This window comes from Aulonocara stuartgranti, assembly GCF_965226115.1.
Source record: "Aulonocara stuartgranti genome assembly, chromosome: 8".
NCBI lineage: Eukaryota > Metazoa > Chordata > Actinopteri > Cichliformes > Cichlidae > Aulonocara > Aulonocara stuartgranti.
In genome coordinates, this window is record NC_138959.1 from 3372501 (window position 1) to 3399424 (window position 26924).

Below are 26924 nucleotides of genomic sequence, written 5' to 3' on the forward strand. Positions count from 1 at the left end.
TGGCACCTAAATAACTGAGATGACTCACATGTGCTGGACTGTACTGAGTAAACAGACACCATGTGAGGCTGTTTGACATTGTCAACATCACACTGTTTTAGATTTCTGTGAACTTTCTCTGCACCTCCTTGAATCCTTCCAGATTTAATATTTAGAGGCTACTGGCTGATTGAAATATGTCACTCTGCTTTGTTTTTTTCTAAACAGAGAGTCATCTGATGGAATATAACTGAAACCAGAACCAATCATGTCTCTCCTTTGATGACCTTGATGAGTTCAGACTCCTCTGATGAAGCCAGCCGTCTGACGCTGGATCAATCAATCGGTTTGCAACAGTTGATGAACATGACTGAATTTGGCTCCTGCGGTTATGTCTCTCATGTAACATCCACACAGCATGATAACAACTACATTCTCATGTTACTGGACAGCCAGTGGTTGCACTTTTATTCAAACAGATATGTTATTTGTATTGTTGCGATGGAAAAAAGTCAAACTTCAAGTAGAGGACATGTCCAACTGGCCATTTTATTCATCTTTTTTTCTTAGAAACTGTGTGTACATATGAGCAATTCATGTAATTAACATTACAAGATCATTTTATTTGCTGTACATTAGAAACTATCTGTGCTAGCAGACTGTAATCCCACATAGTAAAGGCAGTAAAGTCCACTTTCTCTTGCTTAAACTCGGTTAGACACGCTTTCCCCTGAAAACCTTTCTTTCATGTTTAATTGTGTTTCTGTGTCAATATTTAAACTGAATTTGCATAAGCTGTTGTAAACTGAAGACTTCCTTCAAACGAGGCATCAACTTCACACTGAAGTGACTGTAGTTAGTTACAGATTTCACTAGTTTGTTGACATCCATTGTAATTAGGACTGTCAAATCAAACTCTTCAGGCTTGATGCTAAATTGTACAGAGCTTGCAGCAAAAGGAAGAAAACATACTCATTAAGATGCCATCACTCTAACAAGTCAGTGCTGATGTTCCATACTCATATAACCCCCTATTCTGTGAATATATTGTAGATAGTTCTGGCACATTGTTCACATCATTAAATCTCACTGTTATTGTTACTGAACTTTGACCGTTGCATCAATGTAGCAGTTCTTCACACTAGTGGAATGTGGTGACTTTCATAGAAAGACAAGCAAAGACGATGACAAAATGACAATAAAATGTAGAAACTTTAAATCAAAAATCTATCCATCAATTTTCTAGCATGTATCTGAATTTCATCCAGGTGAACACCAAGGTGATCTCAGGCCATCCGGGAGATCTCCAGTATATCCTATCCTGGCGACTTTTCCTTCCAGGACATGCCTGGAACACCTCACCTAGGAGAAGTCCAAGAAGCATCCTGGTCAAATGGAAAATGATCTCAGCTGGCTTCTTTTGATGTTAAGGAGTAGTGGATCTACTCCAGGGGTCCCCAATCCCAGTCCACAAGGGCCGATGTCCCTGCAGGTTTTAGATGTGTCTCTCCACGTTGGTTGAGTGTTCTCCACGTTGGTTGAGTGTGGAGTAAGTGCATATGAGAGCATGAGGGTGGGAATGGATGTTTGTATATGTGTGTGCCTGTATTTCTGTGTCTATATGTCAGGTTGGGTGTCAGGCGCCACCTCTCTGGGGACATCTTAGGCCCTCCAAGGTATGGAGGCCTATCTCCCCCTACCACCACTTCCCCTGCCAGTGGCGGACTCCCTCAGACATCGGTGCGTTGGTGGTTCTTTGTGTCCGGGGATGGGCGTCCAGGTACACACCGGCTCACTCCTTGGCGGCCGCTTATCGGGGCCTGGAGCCTGGGGCTCGCTCGGGCCACTTCGGAGGTGGGGTGCCCCCGGCCTCTCGGCCTGGGGCTCGGTCACTCAGGCACGGCTGGCTGCCGGCGGAGCTCACGGGCACGTCACTGCAACTCCCCCTGGCTTCTGCTCCGCGGCTGCTGAGTGAGCCCTCATCTGGGACTCTCCTCAGCTCTTTCTGGGACAGTGGCGCGGCTGCCCCTCTGTTGGTCTTCCTTGGTCTCTTGTGTTCTGGGGGCCTCTGGATGTCTGGAGTTTTGATCTCCTCCATACCTGCTTCATGCCCTGGAGGACGGGGCTGTGGCCCCCCCACACCCTCTAGCAGATCATTACATGAAGGAACCTTTTAAAAAACAAAAAACAAGCGCGTCCATGCTCACAGGTGTACACACGGGTGATCACACCCACAAACTACACCCTTTTTGGCTCCTACCTCAAAGCACACTGTGTTCTGTTGATCTTATGTGCTGCACAATAATGTTTAATATTTAGTATTTACTGTCATATTCCCATATATCATTGTGATGTTGTTTATTCTATTACTCTTGTTCTCTTCTGCTTGCTTTCTTTTTTCTTTCTCAGCAGGTGATCCAGGTGATTGATATATGCAATTTTTTCTTCTTCTTTTTTTTCTGCCCGTTCTGTTGGTTTTTGTCTTTTGCCCTTCTCCCCCGTCCCTCTTCTCAGCTGTTTCTATTTCCCTCTTTCTTTCTCCCCTTCTTTCCCCCAGTCAAGTCTGTCCTGTATTCAGTAAGTGAAAATAAAATGAACAATAAAAGGTGAATCAAATGGACCATTACGGCAAGGCTGGGATGGTCAGTTTGGTAAAGTAAATCCGTTGGGCATCTTTCTTTGCCTTCAGACAACAATTCTGATGGCAAAAGAGCCAAACGGGACAGGCCAAAAAAAAAAAAAAAAAAGAAAAAAAAAAAAGGTTTTAGATGTGTCCTTGATCCATCACAGCTGATTTAAATGGATAAATTACAGTCTCAACATGTCTTGAAGTTCTCCAGAGGCCTGGTAATGAGCTAATCATATGATTCAGGTGCGTTGACCCAGGGTGAGAGTTAAAACCTGCAGGGACACCGGCCCTCATGGACTGGGATTGGGGACCCCTGATCTACTCGGATCCCTCCCAAATGACTAAACTCCTCACCCTATAGCTAAGGGAGAGCCACCCTTCAGAGGAAGCCCATTTGTGCCATTACTATCCATGATCTCATTCTTTTCGTCACTACCTACAGCTCATGTAGGTGGTTTTTAACTTACAATATAAAGTTCCTCGAGGTAACTGTTGCTGTAATTTGACACGAAGTAAATACAATCGTACTGAATTAAACATGGGTTGCTTTTACGCTCAGCCTTCTCTTCACCACCATAGATCAGTGTCGCATCCACATCCAGGGATTAAAAATATTAGTGAAAAATAAAGGTGGTGTATTAGTAAAACAGCTAAACTTACTGCAATGAGTCAACCAAATTGTTTCTCATATATGCTAATGTTATAATGCTGATGCAGCCTCCACGGCTTCAACTTGGCTCGTTTATTCAGCCACACATTTTCTTGGTTAATGTTCCAAAGGAGTTCCTGATCCTGCACAATAATTCCTCCACATCACATGCTGGTCAAGGTGGTTAGTGTTAGGATGTTTTGAGTTTATTATATTATTTATCATTTCTAGTCTTTGGTTTCTTTGTTGGAGTTCTGTCTTATGGTTTATGTCTCTGTGTCATCCTTAGTTGCTGTCTCCCCTGTCTGCTCTGTGTCTGTAAGTTCAGTCTGTGTTATGTTTCCTGTTTTACTTTGAAAGTCCATCTCTCATGTAAATGCGTCTGGTTTTGCTTCCTTTGTCTCGTTAGGCCTGATTTGCCCAGCTGTGTTTCCCTCCTGTTGCCCATTCCCTGATTGCTCCTCTGTGTATTTAAGCCCCGTGTTTCAGTTTGTTGGTGTTGTGATCTACCCTCGTCTTGCTGTGTTTTGTCTGCGTAAGCTTATTTTGGATTCCTAGTTTTGTTACCCTTCTGAGTTCAGCATTAAAGCTGTTTTGAGTTCACGTTTTGTTTCCGTGAGTCTACATTTTGGGTCCACCATGCCTGCCTGCACACAGCCGTCACATGACAGTTAGTGAGAGAAAACGTATGCGTTAAGATGATAAATCATTGAAGATTATCCACTTGTTAATGTGAGCTGCAAAAACAACCAAAAAAAGCAGCTGGACTGCTTGAGCTCGAGCTTTTGTGAAAGGGATATGGGAACACTCACCAAAACAACAGGCACTACAGATTTCAGTGGAGTAGAGTTCACTTTATGGTATATGACATTTTATAGGACGACTACTGTACAACAAAGAATGCATAAGACTATTAGTAAAGGTAACTGAAAGCTAAATTGTAAAAGATATAATGGCAGATTCTGGTCATTAACACCCACATAGTTAAATAACGTCCCCTCTCTGCTGGCAGTACCAATTTTGCTCATACAATAGCAGTTCTTATAGTTACATTTACAACATTCAACTCTATGATAAACTTCCTTCAAGAATTAAAAAAAAAAAAAAAAAAAAAAAATATATATATATATATATATATATATATATATATATATATATATATATATATATATATATATATATATATATATATATATATATATATATATATATATATATATATATATATTTTTTTTTTTTTTTTTTTTTCCAGTTTTTGCTCAAATGAATTAGATTTTTTTTTTTTAAATTTTATCCAAAGAAATACTGACAGAAAAGTTGATTTTTCAGATATGAAAAAAAGTCTTCTATGAGGAAATATACTGATTAATAATAAGCTAGCAAAACAGGCTAACCACAGGCAGGTCTCTCCAGTGTAACATGTATTGAACATAATTAAATGGCACAGCAGTGCTTTAGACAGTATTACATATATACATTTATCCAGTACATTCGTGCATCATGACTCACTGAGAGCATTGTACATTTAAATTAATTCAAAAACTTCATTTCATGTGTTAACTTTGTGGTTATCAACAATAATCACAACCCGGGCTCAAAAACATGACTTCAATAATTACATTTAACTGTGCAAAATATCCTTCTAATCTAAGTGAATGCAATCTAACTTTAATGCGTAAATTGAAAATAATGTTGAGTCAAAGACACTTGAAACATTTCCCAGTTTTTGTGGCATCAGTTACGTGACTTTCATCTGTGTGTTTGAGCTCGCGCTTCCCTGTCAGAAAAAGCCGAGCACTGCACAAGTTTTTGTTCTGCAGCAAAGCCGCAGCTTCATTCCGTGCTTTGACTTTCAAATGAAGCTCTTGACTGTCTGATACCCAGGGGAACATAATAAATCAGTCAATGGGAGGTTTATCTGTTCCTCAGTGGGATGACCTCCCATTCATCTCCATGTACTGGGGATGAAGGTTCCTCTTAGGACCAGCTTAGGGAACCACAAACAATAGAAAACAAAAGGTCAGCAAGTATAACCGAGAAAATGTGAACCGAAGTTACTCTGATGGGGTCTGGCGAGCTGAGGCACGTTCACCACTGGGATGTCCTCTGCAGACCATGCCCCTGCAAAAATAAGAAAGAAATTACTTGTTTTTTGGTGTTATATACCCTCTGAAGGATTCAAAAGTGTTCAGCTTGCTCACTAATGGAGGATATCGTCAGCATGAGTTACATGATCACTGGCAGCCACTCCCTAGTTTCCCTTTTGCACCCTTTGTGGGTTTATTACTGTTTTGTTTGCTTATTCTTTTACATAATGTAAGAGTATTAGTCAGTGGAACCGACAACCATTTCCTTTTGCATTGACATTTGCACACCTCCTATATTGCTCTGCCACCATCGCTGAAACCGAGCTCGTCCTAAAGCTAATAAAAATTGAACAACAGCTACATTTGTGTGTCTCAAAGTTTCACAGGACTGTTTTGTGTTTACCTTTGCTTTTCACACACTGTCTTGTAGGGTTTATTTACCTATCCCATTTGGTGTAAAATAACTGTCTGAATTATACTACTACTACTACTACTACTACTACTAATAATAATACAAATACATTTTATTTATAGGCACCTCTAAGACCCTCAAGGTCACCTTACAATAACACAAAAATAGTAGCAATAAAATCTAATACACATGGCAAAATAAAATTTAGACATAAGGTAACCCCCCCCCCCCCCAAAAAAAACCCCTCCACAACAACAAACAAATAAACAAACAAAAAAACCCCACAAGTATAAAAGCTGAGCATGATAAAAACGAACTTAGACATTACTCTCATAACAAGAGCTTTTTTATGTTTATCACTACATTAAGAGTTATTACTTCTATAAAAATGATCACTTTTTATAGCCACGCTGACAGAACTGCATCTTATCTGTTTTGCATTTATTGAATCTGTTTTGTTCTTTCGTTTGTCGTCACACTTTGTAAAGAACAGAAACTTATTCAAGTTACATTTTTAGGGTTACTTGTAGAACTTGCAAATAAAACAACTTTTATAAAGGTCTAAAAAAACCCTACGGATACAAACTAACCTGAACCTGACTGGATGTTGAAAAACTAAAGAAATATTTATAGAAACTTAAAAATAACAAACTGACTGGAAACCACTCACATGCTCATGTTTTACTTAAAACATGGCAGCACGTGCGTGGCTGTTTTTCTTTGCAAATCTAAAAACCAAAACAAACCAGCAACACTTCTAATGACACGCTCACAGTCCCACCTGCATATAGATATCATGACTTCCTGCAAAGAAATCCTAAGCACTCCTGAAAAAGTCTAAATGCATATTTTAGCATCTTTAAGTCAATCTCTACATTAACTAATGCAATTATATTAAATAAAGGTGACAACGAAAAGTCTAATTTTGCGTTTTTGTAGCCCATGAACATAGAAACATTAGCTGCCTTCCTCCATGAATGAGAGAGCTGCACACATTTCAGAGACACCTTTAAAGCCTTTAGGCAAGAATTTCACTTTTTTTTTTAAAGATAAATGACAAGCAGTGAAAACCAGTCCCCCAAATCAAGCACTACCTTTTTCATCATCTTTTTCTTTGATTATTTCCCAGAGGAATGACACAAGAAGTACAGAGTGCGCTCAGTCCAGGAGCATATGCACAGAAGAGGCAGACACAAGGCCTATAGAGAGTGAACGGCGCAAGATAAGAAAAAAAATCCAGACAAAGAAGTGATTCATAGTCAACCTGTAGAAGAAGTTGCTATGGATACAGCAGGACCTGAGAGGTCGGAAATGAGCAGAGGCCACGAAGAGAAAAGCATCTGGAGTCAAGCAGGTGATAAAGAGGAGAACTGCAGAGTGACGAAGGAGGCGAGTCAGCTGCTTTCGACCTACACTTGTGTGTGCGTGCTGTGTTCCCGGTCTCCTTTTATGTTGACGGTGTGCTGCTCCCGCTGTTGGCCGCAGAGCCAATGGAAGCTCTGGGAATGAAGATGTCAAAGGACGGGTCTGGTAGCTGCTGCTGTGTGAAGTCATAACAAAGCCGTGACAAAAACATCCAAGAATAGGGACGAAGTGTGTTCACAACTGCCTGCTTGAATTCAAATGACTTCATAAAGCTTCTACATGAAACATAACCGTCATGCCTTTGGTGGTTCACTGCATTTAAAAACATTTTTAAAAAACTTTTCACAGAAATCGCATACTAACTCTTGAGATATTTCCGCAGCAGGTACCGGACATTTGAAAAAGTATGACAGAGCTGACTTGCTTGCAAAGGAAGCGGCACAGAAAGGATATGATTTCTGCATGTACAACTGTAGCATTAACTAATTAGATAGCTGCCAGGATTTTGAGTTAACTGGGAACTCTGTGTTTTCCACTAAATAAACCCTGACTGCACTGATACTACACTCAAAATGCATTTGAATGGTGACCTTGTATACAAAGTCATTAAGGGAGTATAATAAATATTTCATCAAGTTAGATTTGCTGTTAGCCAAATTGATATTAGTCATGTTAGAAAGTTTTTAACAGTTAACTTCTTTGCTAATGCTAACTGCTCAGCCAATGTGATTGGTCAGTTGCAACGTTGATCCTGGACCAAAACTGTTATGATGACATAGGAACAGCACCAGCGTGGGGAAATCTGATTGTGCCCATGCAAACAGGCCTACAGACCGATCCACGACCATCTAGTAACCAAAGGTAGTAGGAAAAATGAGCATTCCATGAGATTGTTGTGATTGGTTGCTGGGGACTGAGAGCAGAAAATGATTGCCTAGAAAAACTACTGGCAACAAAATCAGTCTCAAGGAGGTTTCTGGTGCAACAGATTCCATCCACTGACAGCCAGAAACCTCCAACTACTGCCAACCAGCCGGCGAATAAACATTTCACTAGCAACCGGGGGTTATATCACATGCAATATGGTGGACAACGTTAGCTCGTTCAGTTACTTTAATCTGTGACCTCATTGCACCATTTTTAAAGAGTTTGTGATATTAGTCAGTAGTTTCAGGCCTCACAAGCTGACTGGATGTTTATTTTGTGTCCTTATTACTACAGTTTAGTTTAAGGTGGGTCTAAATTATTACTGAGTTGGGTAAATCTCTCATTTATATACAGACTGTGGTCAGAAGTTGAAAATCTTCCCATGTGACCTCTGCGCTTTTGCTTTTCTAAGAAGAACAAGTGCTCTTTAGTCACAAGGTTGGCTCAACCCTAAAGCGTACCTGGTGTTGTGGTTTTTACAGACACTAACGGTGCGCATAATTTACAAAATACATGCCATTATATAATGCACTTTTTTCTAGAACCCGAGGAAACGCCTCCAGCTGGATGTTTAACCCCTGGCATCTGTGACATTAGAATTAAAGCTGTGATTTAGGCCACACGTGCTCCTGACAACTTTTAAATGTCCACCTGCTTTATTCATTCTCCCATTTTCCTTTGCCTGTTGTTAATTAAAATGCAAATATGGACTAAAGTACCTTGGAAGTGATGGTTGCTGGTGTTATGTGTATATGGTGTTGATGAGGTTTTCACGCTCTGTAAAAGGTTACTGTCACCACTTATTTCCATAAAAATTTGCCTAGTGCAGGGGACAGGTATGTGTGCGAGTGGAGTGGTCATATTCAAATGTGTTTTTCTGTGAATGTATCACTTTTATACTCACATTTCCAACTCCTTTGCTGATGAGAGCCAGCTCAGTGGGCTGGTACACCGAGTTACGCATCTGACCAGTGTAGCCGCTGTATGGAGACACGGGCTTGGAATCTGTGATGAACAGATATAAGAAAATAAATCTTTTAATCACCCAACAATCAGTGTGTGATATCTGTGGCCCTCTTAAGTGCTACCTGGCAATAATCCCCTTCATCTTCATATTACAACCTGCCTGCCCTCCATCTTTTACAAAGTGCCCTGCAGAGATGGCACTATATAACTAACCCCCATATTAAACAGTTGCCACACCTTTGTCGCCGTGGAGACAGCGCAAACAGATGGCGTAATGATTCTAGTGGGAGTGATACAGCATTCACAGATGCAGTCAGACACTTATTAACAAGAATGATTCAGAAGGTAAAATTTTAGGTGGGAATGATGATATTCAGTTAATGGCAGTTTAGTCATACTGTAAGACTTAATGTAAGTTAATGATTACAGTCAAATGTGCTCAAAGCAAATTCTGAGACTTTTTATGACACACATTAGTCTGTGCTAATCAGGAAAAATGTAAGAGGCAGAACCTCCTCTGCATTCTTACACATTGTGCTTATCTGTATAGTAACATATTTTCCTTACAATAGAATAGCACAAAGCCAAAGCTACTCTTTCTACCTCTACATCACAGCTACCTAATAATACAAAAAAGTCCCTTACAGCTTATAAGCAGAGACACATCACCATCCTTGCTACAAAGAACCATCTTCCATTAGCGATCCGTGATAACTATCAGACTTACTGCTCTGATCCTTTGGACTGAGCTCAGATCAGCAGATCAGATTCTGTGGTGTCATCATGTGGACAGAAAACAACCTTTCAGGACATTTTGCTGCATATTTTGTTTGTTCTTGTGTTTTCGAGGGCTAGAAAACATTCATTCATCAGCGCAAGGTCATCGTGAGAGGCAGAGTTTGTAATAACACTAAAGCGAACCTCATAAGGATGGCTATTGTCTGAAAACGTGTCAGGGTGAATGCACTGAAGAGCTCAGACACCGTTCGGTTTGCAGACAAATAGATGACCGGGGAAATGTTTGCCTTTAGGAAACAAACCGAGCGTAGCTGCTCTGAAGAACTTTTATTTCACGGTCATGTTGTATATGGCTGCTGCAGGAAAATCAGGAATATTTGATTTGGTTTTATTGCTGCTATGTAAATGTTATTGCATCATATTCAAGGAAATAAAAGACGGAGCTAAACTACCACCAGAAACATCAGCTCCACTTTGCTTTGATGAAACAAATAACACTGAATACCTCGAGGCAACACAACATTTCTTCTTGGAAATTACAAGGACAAAATCACCCCAGCTTATAGTCTTTATCTCTTTCACAAAGGAGAGAAGATGAATCGATGAATTCATGTATTGCCCAAATCCAAATGATTTTTAGTGTTTTTCTTGTTTGCCTTAAACTGGCCTTGATGTGAGATCCACAGGTTTACCCAATCATAGCTTATAAATTCCAAAACATGATTTTTAAACTTTAGACTAGCTTTAAGTTTGAGAATTGTAAGTTTGTAAAAATGTGACATTGAGTCATTCATGAATTCATCTATTCAGTAAAAAATCACCGAAACATCCATAAAAAAATCTGTAAACTGTATTTTAAACAGTCTTAAGCACTTGGGGAACTGATCTCACGTGTTGGTTTTAACATTTATGTACTCATTTTTTATACTCTTATAATCCCCCTTGTCAAAATTATGCTCAGTCTTGTGTTCATCATCTAATTTTAGGTCCTTTGACTGGTTGTCATTTTGACCACTGTAATCAGCTTTGGGTCTATTTGTCCTGGGACCCTTTTAAATGATGCCTTTGCGGATTCAGGCGTCCTATCTGAAGGTCTATTTTGGACAAGGTGCAAAATTGTGAAGCCATAAAGACTCATGACGATGTTACAATCCCTTTATAACAGTTGAAAAAACCCTTCAAAGTTAAGCGTACTTGTGAAGTTGCTTGTTTGAAGGTTTTCTACAGCAGCTCCAAGGCTAAGCTACATACCTTGGTTGGACTCGTCCATGGAGAAAGCCTTATTTTCCACATACACATTCTGGGAGGATTGTCCCTTCAGGATCGTCTCGTATCCGACTCCTTGGTTTTGGCAAAGATCTTCTGTGTAGTCTTGTTGACTCTCATCGTCACTGTTCAGACAGCAGACGTCAGGAATGGTGTACATGATAATGAAGACCCAGGCGTTTGCTACCAAAGCGATGGCTAAGGTTGGGTCATCCCACGTTGGACCCCCGGTTTTCCCATTCCCATACACGTACATGACGATCCACGCCACCCAAATACCCACTGAAAAGAGGCTTGTCACAAGGATGCAAGCGCCTTCCTTCTTCCACTGTGCGTGTTTGCCCATCATGATGGTCAGACTCGCCACCACCACAGCCAGGATCAGCACCATCACGTAGATGAGCGCCATGACAAAGTCCTCGTTAGCAATGTCACAAGGCACGGCTATAGCTTTGCTAGTTTGAGCTGTGGTGTTGGAAGGCACAATTGTAATTATCAGCCATTCTGTGTTGATGATCACCTCCACCAGCCACAGCCCCAACGCCCCAAGACACAAGACCCAAACTCGAGGCCCGCTGTTTCGTCTGGCCAGGATGTTCAGCCTCACACACTGCATCAGCTGGGAGGCGAAGCAGCCGCTGAACAGCACCCCAAAGAGGAACCTCCGTGAAGCACATGTGGAGAAGTTCTCTCCCACGATGAAGGCAAAGGTTAGGCAGAAGAGACCAGCAGTGCAGATCAGGAAGAAGGCGTGAAGAGCTACCGAGCTCTTGCGGTTGTAGTCTTTATGGAAGGGCAGGCTGGCCAGCAGCGAGATGAAGAGCACGAAGGAGAAGACGATGCCAGCTGCCGCTAAGGCCTCCAGCACGATGCCCCATGCAGCTTCAGTGCTACACAGATTGTAATAAATGGAATCCACGTTTGGGCCGCAGCCCTTAGGAGTACTGTTGCTGGCCATGGAGCCTGGGAGTTGCTCTGGGACTCTAGCAGCACCTGTTCAGATGGACAAACAGGGAATGTCTGGGAGAGACACGATAGGGACAGATTTGAACAAAGAGCTAAACCACGTCACCAAAGCTACATTAGGATACAGTTGTCTACACCCAGCTGAGCAAATATCACACTTGCATGAGTCAACGTCGTCATGTTATCCTGGAAAACCTTCTATAAAAAGGTGCTTTGCTTTTATTTAGAGCTTCAGAGAATCAGGGATCTGCAGTCACACTCCAAAAATGTGGGAGGAATGTCACTGCTGGGCTTTTTCCCAACTCTAATGTTAATGATTAACACATCTGTCAACAGACATTGTTTCTGCACATTTACACAACAGTGAGGAAAAAGTGCGTTGAACCTGAGGCTCACCTGCTAAAACTCTGGTCAACTCAAATCCAAAGGTTTTGCTTTTTAGTGTTTTCTGCTGAATTACATAAAATCTGAGCATCTGTTTTGTGAATAAACATCTCTGCAATCCTGGTTTTGTCTTTCTGCCTCGTCTGGCTGTTTCTTTTCGTCCCTATCAGATCCAATTACACCAAACTGAGGACGGTCTCTGAGTCAAATCGATAGATGCGGCGTGCGGACATTCGGTCTTTCTGACCTTCTGTTACTCAATCAGGAAGACGGATCTTTCTGGAACAAAGAGGCAAATATATTCTTTTTCTACATGTCCTCCACTCTGTCACTCCTCAAACAGACAGAATTAACTAATACATTTACTCCCAGTTTCAGGGCGTGACCACCGATCAAACAAAGTTCTTAGACCGTTCATTTTAATATTTGTTGAGTTGTTTTTTGTAACTGTTGCCAGGGGAAATATTATAAGCATATTTAAGGCACATCTTCAATTTCAATACTTTGGTTTTCTAAACTTTTTAGGCCTTTTTTGAGGATTTTTGTGCCGGTGAAACTTTAGAGAATGTCAAATGATGTCTTGCCAGAGTCGGCCTGGCAAAGACTCCAACACAGTCTGATGGCTATCTTTGGAAAATGTGAAGAGGGGCATACATTTTGGGATTTTACCTTTATTTTCATAAATGTGACATCTTTTTCATACTACAGCAATAAAGTAAAAACAATCAAATAACAAAGAAGTTCCTGTTTTTTGACTATATACTAAAGAAATATCTATTTTTTTCTATTTTTCTGTGAATTAGAAAAATTGTCCAACTTTATACTAACAGGCCATTCTGGACAATGAGATACCAGACTTTTTGTAATTCTGGACATTAACTGCTTTAATTTTAAGAATTTAAGTCATGCTGACAGGTTTCTTTCATTTCTTTCAGCAGCATTTCTTTATCATGTGGACAAACTGAGACGTACTGTTGACATTGCACTTATTTTTCTTATATTGAGATATCCCAGGGTTTAAATGTGAAGTTAAGTTCCTTCACACTCACAGAAAGTGGATTTTCACCCGTTCGACCCACTTAGGATCAAAGTGGGGTATATGCGGCCTACATCCCTGAATTAATACAAGACATTGAATCTGATTGTTGCAATAACTGGAAATGTAACCACAGAAATGTAATCTGTAAAGTGGATTTTCAAGAGTCAAAAGGTTCTTCAGTTTTCTCTAACTTATGATATATGTTTAGCTACTTTACCACAAACTCGCACAGGTAAAACCTACTTTGTGCGCCTCCAGATGACTCAATAGGGCTTCTACACTTTGACCAGCACAGACAAGACATACACTCCAGGTACAAAATCTAGCATCCAAACTCATACTCCTCTACTCCTTTAACCTTGTGTTGTCCTCGGGATTCCCATATACTTGTTTGCCATTCACCTAGGGGTCATTTTTGACCCGAGGACAACACAAGGGTTAAACTCTTATATGGCCTTTTTAATGAAGTCTACTAATCCTATTCACTGTAGCTTTAAAAAACGTCTATATGAAGAAAGAAGCCACTTATAACAGTAAGAATAACTCAGTGAGTCAAAATTAAGAGGTGACACTAAAATGGGACGACAAGTTTACCATTACTATGACTACAAGCCAAGTGCCAGACACAATACTGCGGCTGAAGGTAATACATATTGCACCCTGCACTTTAATCTATTTGCTGTGGTCCTGTCCTCAGGTCTAGGTATAACTCTGTCGTGTATTTCTCGTACTGATATCTAACCTTATCGTGAGCCCATGGGATCACAGGAGTGGGTTTTCCATCAGGAAAATGAACTGAAGAGTATGCTGCAATTCGGGATGAACTCTACTTAAATCTGATTTTCTACATTATGCAACTGAATCTTTCTTATATTCTCTACCCCTCCTTTCAGCTGTACAATCAAACACAACAATGTATAACTTAAGTATTTGAAAGCACGAGCTAACGTGTCTAACTGTTGATTTCTCCCTAAACACAGCTATTTAAAATCTATTTTAATAGAATTGTTTTCAGTGAATAACTTTTCTTTAGTTGTTAATTTAGTGGCACAAACGGTCTTCCATAAACGATCCCCTGCTCTCTCTGTCTAAATACACAGAAATCAATCTGACGCAAAGCTCAGAAACAGGCAGTAAAGCTTCAGTGAGCGTGAATAAAGGCTGTGATGGCTGTGAGGAGTTTAACTACCTGGCTGTTCTCGGCAGATTTCTGCTGGGCGCGGCTCGTTGGTTTTCACCTGCTGCGAACGCGCCGCTATAGTTGGGCAGCAAACTGCGGCACAGCTGATCCGACCGCTCCCAAGTTTAGGAATCCTTTCACGAGCTTTTCCTCTCGGTGTGACTACAGTCATCCCCTCTCCACCTCTCCCCTCTTCGTCTCTCCGAGCACGCACGGAGACGCACACGCGCGCACTGCTGTTCATCACTTCAAAGGACACTACAGCGACCTACCCGCACTTCCGGGAGACTTATAACCCACGAATGATTTTCTTAAAGCGTTTATGGCCCGGCAGTATCTGATTTGTATCAAATATTCTAGGATATTATGTATCATGTTACACAGCTTGAAGCACAGATATCCGTAAAACCAGGTCACAAACAGTCTTTAAAATATTGTTTAATATTAATGAATCACATCCTAACACACTGGATGTTATTGACTCCTGTTGTAGCGTCAAGGCTACAGCTGCCCTGTAAATCAAGCACATTTTAAAAACTTTAAAAAACGGCAGAAGTCGGGCCTCGGTGTTAGAAATGCGTGCAGATTAGTGCAGGGCACACTGGGCATGTGCAGCAGCAGCTACAGGCGAAAAAAGGAGTAAATACTGTTTTGTATAAATAACTCATTTGCAAAGAAATTTAGACTCTTGATAGAAGTCATTATCATACTCTGCAAAAGTTTTTAACAACAAAATACAGCTAAAATAAAAGTATTTTCTCACTTGTGGCCCCCTTCACAGTAATGACCATGTTTTTCTCCAGTGAAAGGCCACTCAGTTCTGTATGAGTACCTCACACCTTAAATGACACCGTTTCTATTTGTTTCCTCTGAAAGGCTTCCACACAGAAGCTGTGAGCTCAGCCAATTTCAGCGTCAGCCTTCAGTCATGGGAACAGTTTCTGTTTTATTGCTTTATGGTGGTAGCTTCCAGGACACTGCCACATTTTCCCCACTGAAAGCGTCCCTGTAAGGGTCACACACAGAGGCTCAGTATAGGCCATTTTATGTGGCTCTGCTCACAACCAGCTCTTAAGTCACTCTTCCACTGATAATGATAAACAGACATTTTGAGTGAACAGCTGGGCTACCTGAACGTGTGAGTGGTGTGTAGAGACATCTAGTGGAGGATTCGAAGAATTCAGCAGCAGGTGAAGGACGCCAACACCTGCAAGTGTTTATTTCTACAAATCATCTTTAAGAATCTCTCCTCCAATCTCCTTTGCAGAAAATCTGAATGCAGTCCTGTGAAAAAAAGATTTTTTTTGCGTTTTTCATGGGAAAAATGTACTTCTAATCAATTGATTAACAGTTCATTATCAAGTGTTAGCACCTCTGTAGAGGTTTTGGCAGTTTGTTAGTCTGAAGCATTCAGGTGTGTGTTAACACACCCAGGAGTGGACATCCCAGCAAATTCACCCGAAGGTTATACTGTGCAATGCTCAGAGATACTTCAAAAAGATAAGATGCTATATACAATATGAGTATAATACAACGATGCCAGAAAGAGTATTGCACTTAGTGTTATTGTACATGTGTGGATGTGTGTGTTTGATCAGTTGACGTCTTTGTTGTGGAGTCTGACAGCAGTGGGGAGGAAAGACCTGCAAAATCTCTCCGTCCCACACCGTGGGTGCAGCTACCACTGAAGGAGCTGCTCAGTGCTGTCACAGTCTCCTGCATGGGGTGGGAGATGTTGTCCAACAGGGATGACAGCTTAGCCTCCATTCTCCTGTCACTCAAAACCTCCACTGGGGCCGGAGGGCATCCTAGAACAGAGCTGGCCCCGCGGATCAGCCTGTTCAGTCTCTTCCTGTCCCCGGCAGAGTGGTTGCCGCCCCAGCAGACCACACCATAAAAGATGGCTGAGGCCACCACATTTCTTTTCTTCATTATTCATTCGTCATTTCATTTTTAGTTTCTTGACCATCAAATGAAAATAAAAAACAGTAAATCCAGGTAAAGCTAATAAATAAAAGTAAATCAGAATTCAATAAAGACGAAGCACAATTTCATATTAAATGGTGGATGTGATAAGCTGCCAGTTTGCCCAAATTTTGACAATTCAAGAAAAGCTTTTATTTTATTTTGCTGTCTGGCAATACCTCTGTTAGCCCAGAGAGGGCAGCAAGCTCCTTTTCTGCTCATTCTCAATCATTTTAATGCAGCTTCACAGATAAAAAGAGCTGCTGTGGTTAGCACTGCGGCCTCACAGTAAGAAGCTCCAGCTTCCTCATGCAGTCCAAAGACATGTATATTAGGTCCATTACCGGTTCTAAATCACCCGTGGATGTGAGAGTATGAGGCAGCCTGCCTCTTTGCGATGCCCTGTGACCAGTGGAGCCGGTGACCTGTCCTGGGTCAGGCTACAGCCCACCTGGAACAACGAGCTCGCTCTATAGTTCAGAAAAAGGATGGACTCTGATAATATAATACATTCTGACTGTTACATTGTTGCAACTGCAGCCAAAATGTCAACACTTTTATTATTTAAAGCCTCAACATTTAAAGACATAAGCTAGAAATTCTTAAAAGCTCTTCCCCAGTAACAGAATGTTTTGATGCTCGCTGCAGGTGAAAAATGTGCATTTATGTGCTATAATCAACCCTCTGTGACTCTCATGGAGTAAAAAAACAAAAAACAACCTCTTTTGAAATCGATGTGTAAGCGCTGACAGTACAGGTGAAGAATTAGGTGCATGTGAGGTTTTGGGGGAATGATTAAAAGACCAGTCCACACAGACCCTCATGCTTATAAATCACCTTCTGATGCTTCCTGCCTCATTTACCCTTAGTGAGGCTGCTGGCTTCTTTATTCACGATTCTCATTCTCACTTTTTAGCTCCTCCATCTGGCTATCACTGATAAGAATTATGCTTTCAGTTTTCCATTCTCTAAAATTAGGTCCATCACCTGGCCTTGGAACCAAACAGTTTTTCTTTGAGAACTAAACATCTCCTTGCTTCCTTCCAGCAGAGCCCTGGTGTCCATCAGTTGTCTGTTTCCAGATAAAGATCAGACATATTTTGTTAAAGCGAATCCCTGCAGAGGTAGTGATGCATTATTCTTTGTTCTGGCAAACCCCATTTCATCACTCTGATTTCTTTCTCTTATTTCAACAGGATATTAAATCTGAAACCGAAGAAAAAGTCAGAGTGCAGACAGATAAAGTAAAGACAGATTAAAATAATTATTCGGATTCACTGTGCTGGACTAAAAAGTGCCCATGAAACCTATTTTATCAGCTGGCATCTTCCTTTATTACTAATATGATCAAAAGCTATTATTATTATTATTATTATTATTATTATTATTATTATTATTATTATTATTATTACTATTATTATGACAAGGCCAGATTTCAAACAAGTTCTTTTCGTCTGAATGTCCAGATTGAAATTAACACCTGAAACTACACAATGGAAATTAAACTGCACTGATCCTTTGTTAAACCTTTATTTTCCCTTCATATGAAACTACCCCAGTGTTTACATGCAGGATCAAACCAACATGCACTCATTGTCTTTAGATTCAAAGTCACGGACATTTAAAAAGTCGTTTTTTTTCTTGAGTGGATGTTGTGTGGCAGAAACTCCTATCATCAAAGCATAAAATTATTAATGATGAAAGGCTGAAATCAAGCTGAATGCAAGTCTTTGCAACAGCTTAGCATTTTTTAGCACCAGCAACCTCAGGGAAAAGTGAATGAAATGTCTTTTGGCCAGTGTTACTTCCTGCATTGCTACTGAAACTACATAAAATCTGAACTTTTCTTTAAGTAAGTAAATTGGGCAAACTTCCTCCCTTTGTTGTGTAGTGTAAACTTCCTGTGTTTATTGCATAAGTGCATCTGATAGGACGCCATCACTCTCTGCTGTGCTCTGTCTTTTCATTTGATTCCTTGTGACACCTGCTAAGCAACAGGAAGGGCTCAATAGGAGCAGAGTGGGGGGCCATCAGCAGGTGTTTGAACAGGCACAAAGGACAGGTGTCAGGCAGACGGGGCCGTGTGGCTGCCGGGGTTTACCTCCTCTACAGTGCCCTTCCCCCAGCGTCACCGCTCTGCTGCCTAATACGATCAGCAGCAGCTCTGTTCGAGTAAATCAAAGCCTGCTTGGACATCTTTGCGCTGTGTTATGTTTGATCATTCATCTCTGACTCCCACTCTCATCACCACCGTAAGGTTGCTGCCACCACACGCTCTCTCTCACCCCCCTCTGCTGTTGTGAGGCAGCAGGAGTCATCTTCAAAGAAACCGTTTGTATCTGCATCTCCGTACGAACTCTCAGAACTCAGCGTGAGCCGACAGCAGGGCCACATGAGCCTGCTGTTGGGGCTCTAACGCTACATGTACCGTTACAGTAAACATGGTGAAGACTCAGGATGGACGAGGGTCAGCAGGGGGCTTGGATTAGAAACTTTTAACCTGAAAGGATGGCCAGATGTACAAACCCAGTATGCACATCTGGGATTTTGTATTAAGTGTAAATAAAAACAGAATCCTGTGAGTCACAAATCTCATAAACCCATATTTTATTCACAATAGAGCACAGAACACACATCAAATGTTTGAAAGAAGAAAATGTTCCATTCCCAGAAAAGTATTTACTCAATTTTTAATTGGATGGTAGCAAAAAAGGTGGGATGGGGAAATAAAAAGCTGGAAAAGAGCTGGAGGAACATTTTGCAGCCAATGGTGTTAATTAGCAGCAGGTCATTAGCATGACTGGGTATAAAAGGAACGTGTTAGAGAGGAAAACTGCATCTACGACTTGTAGAACAATTTAAGAAATAATGTTTTTTGATGTAAAATTGCAAAGACTTTAAATGTCTGTGGTAGACAGTATCAGCCACAGTACATCTGTCTGTGAACAAGAGACAAGGCCAGAACTAAACCGTAGATGTCCATGATCTTCAAGCCCTCGAGCAGCACTGCACCAAAAACAAACACGCACGGGCTCAGAAACACAGCTGACCGTGTCGTCCACAAATGCAGGTTAAAGCTCCATCATGCCACTAATAAGTGAACATGAACGTTCCAGAAACACCGTCATCTTCTCGGAACCAAAGCTAATTTAAAACGAACTGAGGCAACATGATCCATGCTGTCCAGCCTAAAGAACAGGGTGACCATCCAGCTTGTTTTCAGCACTCGGTTCAAAGGTACAGAGGTGCATTAATTCCTACGCACATCTGGAAAGGCACCATCATGGCTGAAGTGTATATACAGGTTGCGTCACTGCCATCAATTCAAAATATTTCGGAATATTTTTCCTAAAAAATGAACTTTTTTAGGAAAAACATTTGATGTTTGTGTCTGGCACTGTGAGCATATTTGGGTTTGCAAATCACACACTCTGTTTTCCTTATGGTCAATGTAAACTTGGCCATTACTTTAGTGCTTTTCTTTATAGAAAAACACTGAACCACGAAGAAGAAGAATGTAACGAATGAATAAATTGTCATCTATATGTTGGTATTATTTGATAGTTATTGATATTTAGAGAGGTTACATTATTTATGTAGCCCACACACGTTCACTAATAATGTTGTCACAGTCACTACTGCAGATACTGATGTCAGTGTGTCTTTGACTGTTTCCTGCTCTCTCAGATCTGCCACTCATCTTGTTGTTCCCTCTGCTCGTCTCATCACTGTGGGGCACAGAGCTTTCAGTCGCTCTGCTCCTCGGCTCTGGAGCTCACTTCCTTCCATCTTAACAAATATAGATTCCCTTCTCTTATTTAAGTCACAGCTCAAAACCTACTTGTTTAAAGAGGCTCACTCGCTTTAATACAGATCTTACTTACTTTTCAAAACTTGTTTATTTGGTTTTTTTGTGTTTTTCTCATTTTTATTTGTTGTTTTTAGCATTTAAATTTATTTGAATCTACAGTTGTAGTGATATCTTTTAGGTTTTAGAAAGGCACCCTCAAATAAAATGTATTATTATATTATTATTATTACATCTAGGCTCATCCATGACAGCTACCTCTGTAAACAAACTAAAAATGAATTGACAAATATGTGAGAGGACACAAAATGCATAAAATCACCAGCCTGTCTCCGGCAAAGTACAAGCAGCCACGTGGAACCTAAAAACTCTTAACATCCACACGGTCACCAGTGACCTGTTCATGGAGCTTTCAGCTCCTCTGAATCCCCAAATGAGGATTTATAAAAGAAGTCTGAGGTTAAAATTAATGTAAGGAATTTGAAAAGTAAAGTCTTTTAGTTCTTGAAACTGTTTGTTTATCATGTGGCTAAAATGCAACTGAAATCTATGTGAAGAGGTAAAAATAAAGAATGTGTGGGACATTGTTCTTTGCTCCACTGCTCAGTAGAATAAGACAGAAGCAGACCGCTCTGTCACCTCACAGCTGAATCTCATACACCAAACATGATGCCAAGTTTCCCTGATAGAAGCGGGAAGTGTTCCCACAATTACAGTTATTTGAATTTTCAACCAATTTTCAATTAGAGTATTCTGATTTCCCACAGACCCCTCCCCTCTGACCGGGTTCCCCTCTGTCACTCAATTTCAAAAGTCACACGAGTCAAGACTTCTTAACAGTTTAAATACATTTTCGATTTTTATTGAATGCAAACAGTTTTTGACCATCAAAGAAAATCCAACCACAAGAAAAAACAATTCACCAATACAAATAAAAAAACTGACAAATGCATTAAGTTACACTAGTTGTTCTCATCTCTGAGCTCGTTCATGGAAACTGATCATTTACGTGCAATCCTTGGACACTATAGGATGAAATGAGGCTCCAGTGTTGTTTGATGTTGAAAGCAGTGCGGAGGAAGAAAATGATTTGTTCTTTTATATCATAGTTTGTATATAAAGGCTGGAACTTCTAAGACTGCAAGTAGAAATGTGCCCTTTTGGCAACTTACATGCTAAAATGTTGCTGCCTTCACTATTCTGCAAGAGAAATACGAGCCCATTAAGCTAATTAATCATATTTAATTATTATTCAGTACCAATTTAGCTGTTTCTAATCAGTGCCGTCTTGCAGTAGGTTTACTTTAACCGGTTATACGACAGCTGTGTCAGAGTGAACTGGTATGACTGGAGCTGTGTGTGTGCAGGGAGCGAAGGCTGCTGTCGTGCACAGTGTGCAGTCCACAGACTCTCACCATCGAGGAACGAGATTCAAATACGTCCTAAATACACTTGAAATATTAGTACATAAAATATTTAACCATGTCCATAAAATTTTACACAATTTAAACCGTTTGCTGATTTTTTTATTTCAGAACAGTAACTACTCTGATTTGTTTCTTTTTTCTACCATTTAAATGATTAATAAATGATTTTCCAGGAACATCCGACTGAAAATGAGGCCTCTGGTTGTAAAAACACATCTGTTTATATAAATGTCCAGGGGAAAACCTCCCTCGGCTCCCTCGTGATAGGACTTCAGTAAATAGTTTTGTGATGAGTGCATTGACTCAATCACGTATTTGAAGTCTTAATGAACACAACATAAAGCTCAACTGCAGAAAAAAACTGTTTATTCAACATTATCACTCTTATTCTGACATCTTTGCAGCTTCCAGAGTGAATATCACACCACGTTACATGACCGAAGGAACAGCAACGATCACTGATTGCACTTAATATGCAAAAAGTCTTTAATATTAACATGAATCTACATCTGAGCTTACATTATTGTTCAAAAAGGGATTTTGTCCTTCTGTTTTGTTTTGTAAAAATATAAACAAATCAGTCACATTACTACCATCTATGGAAAAAAAATCTACTTTTATTTCCTCAGATTCTTCTCAAGAAAAATAAATAGGCTGTCACGTTATCTGATTTACATGGACAAACAACACGAGGTCAAACACTGTAAGACGAAAATCATGCTAAGCCGCTATCAGGCCCTCTGAGAGCGCCCCAGGGCCGACCGGTCGCTGCCCACAGTCGTAGCTGGAACACAGTACGCGTCCCTGGGGTGAGGAGTGCACCGGGACCGTGGGATGATGGGTGTTTTGGATTAAGAGGACAAGTCACAGGGTCATGAGGGCTTTCTGGCCCCATGAGGTGACAAGGGGGTGAAGTCCCGCTGAAACCGCTTGCTGTTCCCACTGTACAGAGAGGAAATGGAGGCGTTGGTGGGGACCTGCTGCTGGGGCAGAGCGCGGCGAGAGTAGAGCGGCGACCCCCTGAGCAGTATGACATCCCGCACGGCGCTGCGGAAAGGCTTACTGACGAAGCAGTAGAGGAAGAAGTTGACTGCGGTGTTGAGCATGGCCAGCATGTTGGAGAGGTCATAGGCCAGGTGGATGCGCCAGTCTCGATGAACAGTGGACACGTACAGGTGGTAGATGACCACGATGGTTCTGGGCGCCCACAGGATTGAGAACACTGAGGTGATGGCCAGCAGCATGGCCGTGGTTTTCCCGAGTCTTTGCAGTGGCGCCGACTTTGTCCCCTGCTCCTCCTGACAGCGCTGCTCTCTCTGCCTCACCCTCAGTGTGTGGATTATCAGAGAGTTCAGCACTAAGAAGATGCTGCACGGCAGGAAGTAGATGATAGTCACATGTGTCCATATGAGGACGGCGTCCAGCGCTGTGGGTGGATGGCTGTTCCTCCACATGTCTGACCACCAGAAGAAAGGCACGCCCGATGCGATCGATGTTGCCAGGACCACCCCGATAATCTTCCTGGCTCGTGCCGGGTAGCTGATCTGCCGGTGGAGGAGGGGGTGGCACAGCGCCACGTAGCGGTCCACAGAGAGCGGTACGGTGGACCATATGGAAGCGTGGTTGGCTGCAAACTCGGCGACGCTGACAGAGTGCAGCAGGAGAGCGGGGACATCCCGGTGAAAAACTGCCGTCTCCAGCAGGAAGCCGACGAAGATGATGAAGAGCTGGGAGAGAATATCTGAGGCTGTCACTGCCAAGAGGTAGTAGTACAGAGCCTTCTTAGTGCGGGACGCCAGTCTGCACAAGGCCACTACTGTGAGGATGTTTACTGGGACAAAGAAAGAAGCAGAAATGAGATTAAAAGGATAAAAGTCATGAAAATAAAAGCTCTTTAAATCTGTATTTTGGAGTAGATTAATAAACCTTTTAAGAGGTTTTTATTCGATCTGACTGTTGACACTGGTGATCACTTTTATGTCCCAGTGAATACTGAAATAAAGCAACCTAAGGATAACGGCCCAAATAATAACCCCCCCAAGATTTTCTGGCAAGACTAGATCCTACAAGGATTTTGGTTTAGCTGCATAAAGAAATCTGTGAAATGGGAACGGTTCACTTCATCTTTTTCTTAAAAGGCAGAGAGAACAAGCGCCGCACTGTGCTGCATGTCTGCACAACTTTCAGGGAATTTCAGGGGAAATTAAATCAATATTTGGGCCATCATCCCGAGTTTAAGTCCGAGACTTAAACCCAGGGGCTTTTAGGTTTTGGACCTTGTAATTCTGTTTATTATTAAATATTTTCTTTTTGATTCTTAGTTTGCGTGTTGTTTACATTTGTGGCAGGGGCTTCTTTGTGTATTTTCTCAGTCTTCTGAGTCTTTAGTTCTTAGTTCCAGTTACTGTTTATATGAATTAATTCCCTCAGTTTTCCCCGGTGTGTTTTGGTTTCATCAAGCTAAGTTTACTTTTGTGTATGCATTCTGCTGCTTACTTTCTTCATGTTTTACTTGCTGTACTGCTATTTCTGTGTTTTAAAATGATCAGTTTTATTCTCTAAGATAGTGTGCAGGGCCCTCAACCTGAAGGACAAACCAACACTGCGGGTGGAGATTTATTTTTTATATCAGCAGGGGCCCGTTCTTCGTACCTCGCTAAGTAGGTTAGCCGGATTAGATTGTTGACGATTTCGCGTGATCCTGGATCAGTCGGTTCCCCGAAGCTCATCCGGGACTTGCTGTCATAGCAACAGAGCCGTAAGCGTAAACCTGCTCGGGAGCAGGTTTACTTTATGTAAACAGGATTAGATCGCGGCCACGCAGGTATGTCCGCTTCATTTATACGAAAGCAACAGCGATATTTTTCCACTGTTTCACCATAAATAAATAACATCAATGTAACTAAAGATAATGCAGCACCTGATCCTTTTATTGATGTCACACAGATACATACAGGTCATTTCCTAAAAAAGGGAAATGTACTATTAACATTCTATTACATGTATGTGATTATTACAGATGTAATTCAGATTTCAGAGTAGTAATTGTAAATTACTTCGTGTAATCAAGATGAGAGACCACGGCTATAAAAGCGAAGGTGGATTTGGGAAGCCTGTCGCAGCCATGTCCTGTCCGTATACGCGACCAACCCATTGCGGAAGGTGCAAGATTGATAAGGAGAGTCCTCAGAATTCAGCGTATATTGCGGGATAGACAGGATCCTTTAGCTCAGCGCGACAGTGTGCTCATAGAGAGATATCGATTTTCCCGTGAGGGTATTATTTACTTAACCAACTTGTTGACGAGGGGGTGCAGGACCACCACCTGTCTTTTTTTCCTCTGCCCTTTTCTTGGTTGCTGTTATGAACAAACTAACAGAGTATTACAGGCCAGTATTACCTTGCCAAGAGACGCAAAGCAATCTAAGAGATAAATATTACCATTCTGTAGAATACTCCTGTATTCCACTTTTACTTGTTCCCATGTTCTTGTGGGTCCTGTTGTGGCTCTAATGTGAAAGGGGATATAATATAACATATTATAATATAATATAATGCCATATGATATTGGACAATATAGTGTCATATGATAGATCTACCCTACCGCCTACTGGTGTTGGCCAGAGGGGCCGATGGCGCGATATGGCAGCCTGGCTACAACCGTAGCTGCCTCCACCAGTGTGTGAATGTGGGAGTGAATGAATAGTGGTATCGTAAAGCGCTTTGGGTGCCTTGGAAAGCGCTATATAAATCCAATCCATTATTATTATTATTATTAAATTACCTACGAGTTTGATTTGTCAGCAACTTTCTGCCAGCCCTCTCTCCTTGCTTTTGCAGCCTTTGCAGTGTTCTCTTGCGTTTTAATTAAACTCTGAAACTCCTGTAATCCCTCACTCATGAGTTCTTGCTCTGCTGCCGGAAAATACCGAGCACGCCCCTTCGACATTTTCGCCGACCAATCAGCGGGTTGCCGATCAATGTTTCTACTATCGATGCGTAGCCCCTTTTACGACACCCAGTGATGTCACATTCCTGCGTCCAGCTGTAGTAATCGTCAACAGCAGGTGTGTTCGGGGAACCGGATTAGCGAGCTCACGGTTAGCGCGATGATTTGATCTCGGATGTGTCATTTGATCTTGGATGTAGTAAGCGACGTACGAAGAACGGGCCCCTGTTTGCTTTCATTTTTCGTTAGACTTTTATCTGCTGAAATGAAATGTTGCCTTTTGTTACTTCATTTCGCTAACAGCCTGCATGTGGTCGCTCATCTTGTAATTCATGACAATATCGTTGTTTAGTATTTTATGGATATTTATGGATATTCGTTAATTAAATATTAATTAATTCGTTAATTAAATATTCGTTGTTAATTTAGTGGCACAAACGGTCTTCCATAAACGATCCCCTGCTCTCTCTGTCTAAATACACAGAAATCAATCTGACGCAAAGCTCAGAAACAGGCAGTAAAGCTTCAGTGAGCGTGAATAAAGGCTGTGATGGCTGTGAGGAGTTTAACTACCTGGCTGTTCTCGGCAGATTTCTGCTGGGCGCGGCTCGTTGGTTTTCACCTGCTGCGAACGCGCCGCTATAGTTGGGCAGCAAACTGCGGCACAGCTGATCCGACCGCTCCCAAGTTTAGGAATCCTTTCACGAGCTTTTCCTCTCGGTGTGACTACAGTCATCCCCTCTCCACCTCTCCCCTCTTCGTCTCTCCGAGCACGCACGGAGACGCACACGCGCGCACTGCTGTTCATCACTTCAAAGGACACTACAGCGACCTACCCGCACTTCCGGGAGACTTATAACCCACGAATGATTTTCTTAAAGCGTTTATGGCCCGGCAGTATCTGATTTGTATCAAATATTCTAGGATATTATGTATCATGTTACACAGCTTGAAGCACAGATATCCGTAAAACCAGGTCACAAACAGTCTTTAAAATATTGTTTAATATTAATGAATCACATCCTAACACACTGGATGTTATTGACTCCTGTTGTAGCGTCAAGGCTACAGCTGCCCTGTAAATCAAGCACATTTTAAAAACTTTAAAAAACGGCAGAAGTCGGGCCTCGGTGTTAGAAATGCGTGCAGATTAGTGCAGGGCACACTGGGCATGTGCAGCAGCAGCTA

At 41.4% G+C, this 26924-nt stretch overlaps 2 protein-coding genes and 1 long non-coding RNA gene across 6 annotated transcripts in view; 1 reads left to right on the plus strand and 2 right to left on the minus strand.

The window, feature by feature from the left end:
- Positions 1–1219, plus strand: part of LOC309713090 — a 4519-nt gene extending 3300 nt beyond the window's left edge. The window contains exons 2-3 of the long non-coding RNA XR_014278480.1: positions 1–62; positions 208–1219. The exon at positions 1–62 is cut by the window's left edge and continues 72 nt beyond it. This is a non-coding gene — a long non-coding RNA (uncharacterized lncRNA). The remainder of the gene's footprint in view (positions 63–207) is intronic.
- A 3283-nt stretch (positions 1220–4502) lies between these two features.
- On the minus strand, positions 4503–14831 carry gprc5c (G protein-coupled receptor, class C, group 5, member C; the record flags this gene model as incomplete). 4 transcript variants are annotated; one of them, XM_082544426.1, is made up of 5 exons in its annotated part: positions 4503–5378; positions 7170–7293; positions 8953–9053; positions 11004–12011; positions 14597–14831. In XM_082544426.1, 4 exons carry the CDS (start codon positions 14829–14831, stop codon positions 7204–7206), a joined length of 1434 nt encoding a protein of 477 aa, XP_082400552.1. In that variant the 3' UTR covers positions 4503–5378; positions 7170–7203. The 4 variants fall into 4 exon arrangements, with proteins under 4 accessions (XP_082400552.1, XP_082400551.1, XP_082400554.1 ...); XM_082544425.1 differs by having other exon boundaries at positions 7170–7296; XM_082544428.1 differs by having other exon boundaries at positions 7170–7296; positions 11004–12038; positions 14597–14708.
- Positions 14832–21653: 6822 nt separating this feature from the next.
- Positions 21654–26472, minus strand: LOC309713059 (putative G-protein coupled receptor 142; the record flags this gene model as incomplete). The annotated part of the gene is made up of 2 exons (XM_082544397.1): positions 21654–23687; positions 26310–26472. The coding sequence occupies 2 exons, from the start codon at positions 26470–26472 to the stop codon at positions 22660–22662; spliced, it is 1191 nt and encodes a 396-aa protein (XP_082400523.1). The 3' UTR covers positions 21654–22659.
- Positions 26473–26924: the final 452 nt, after the last annotated feature.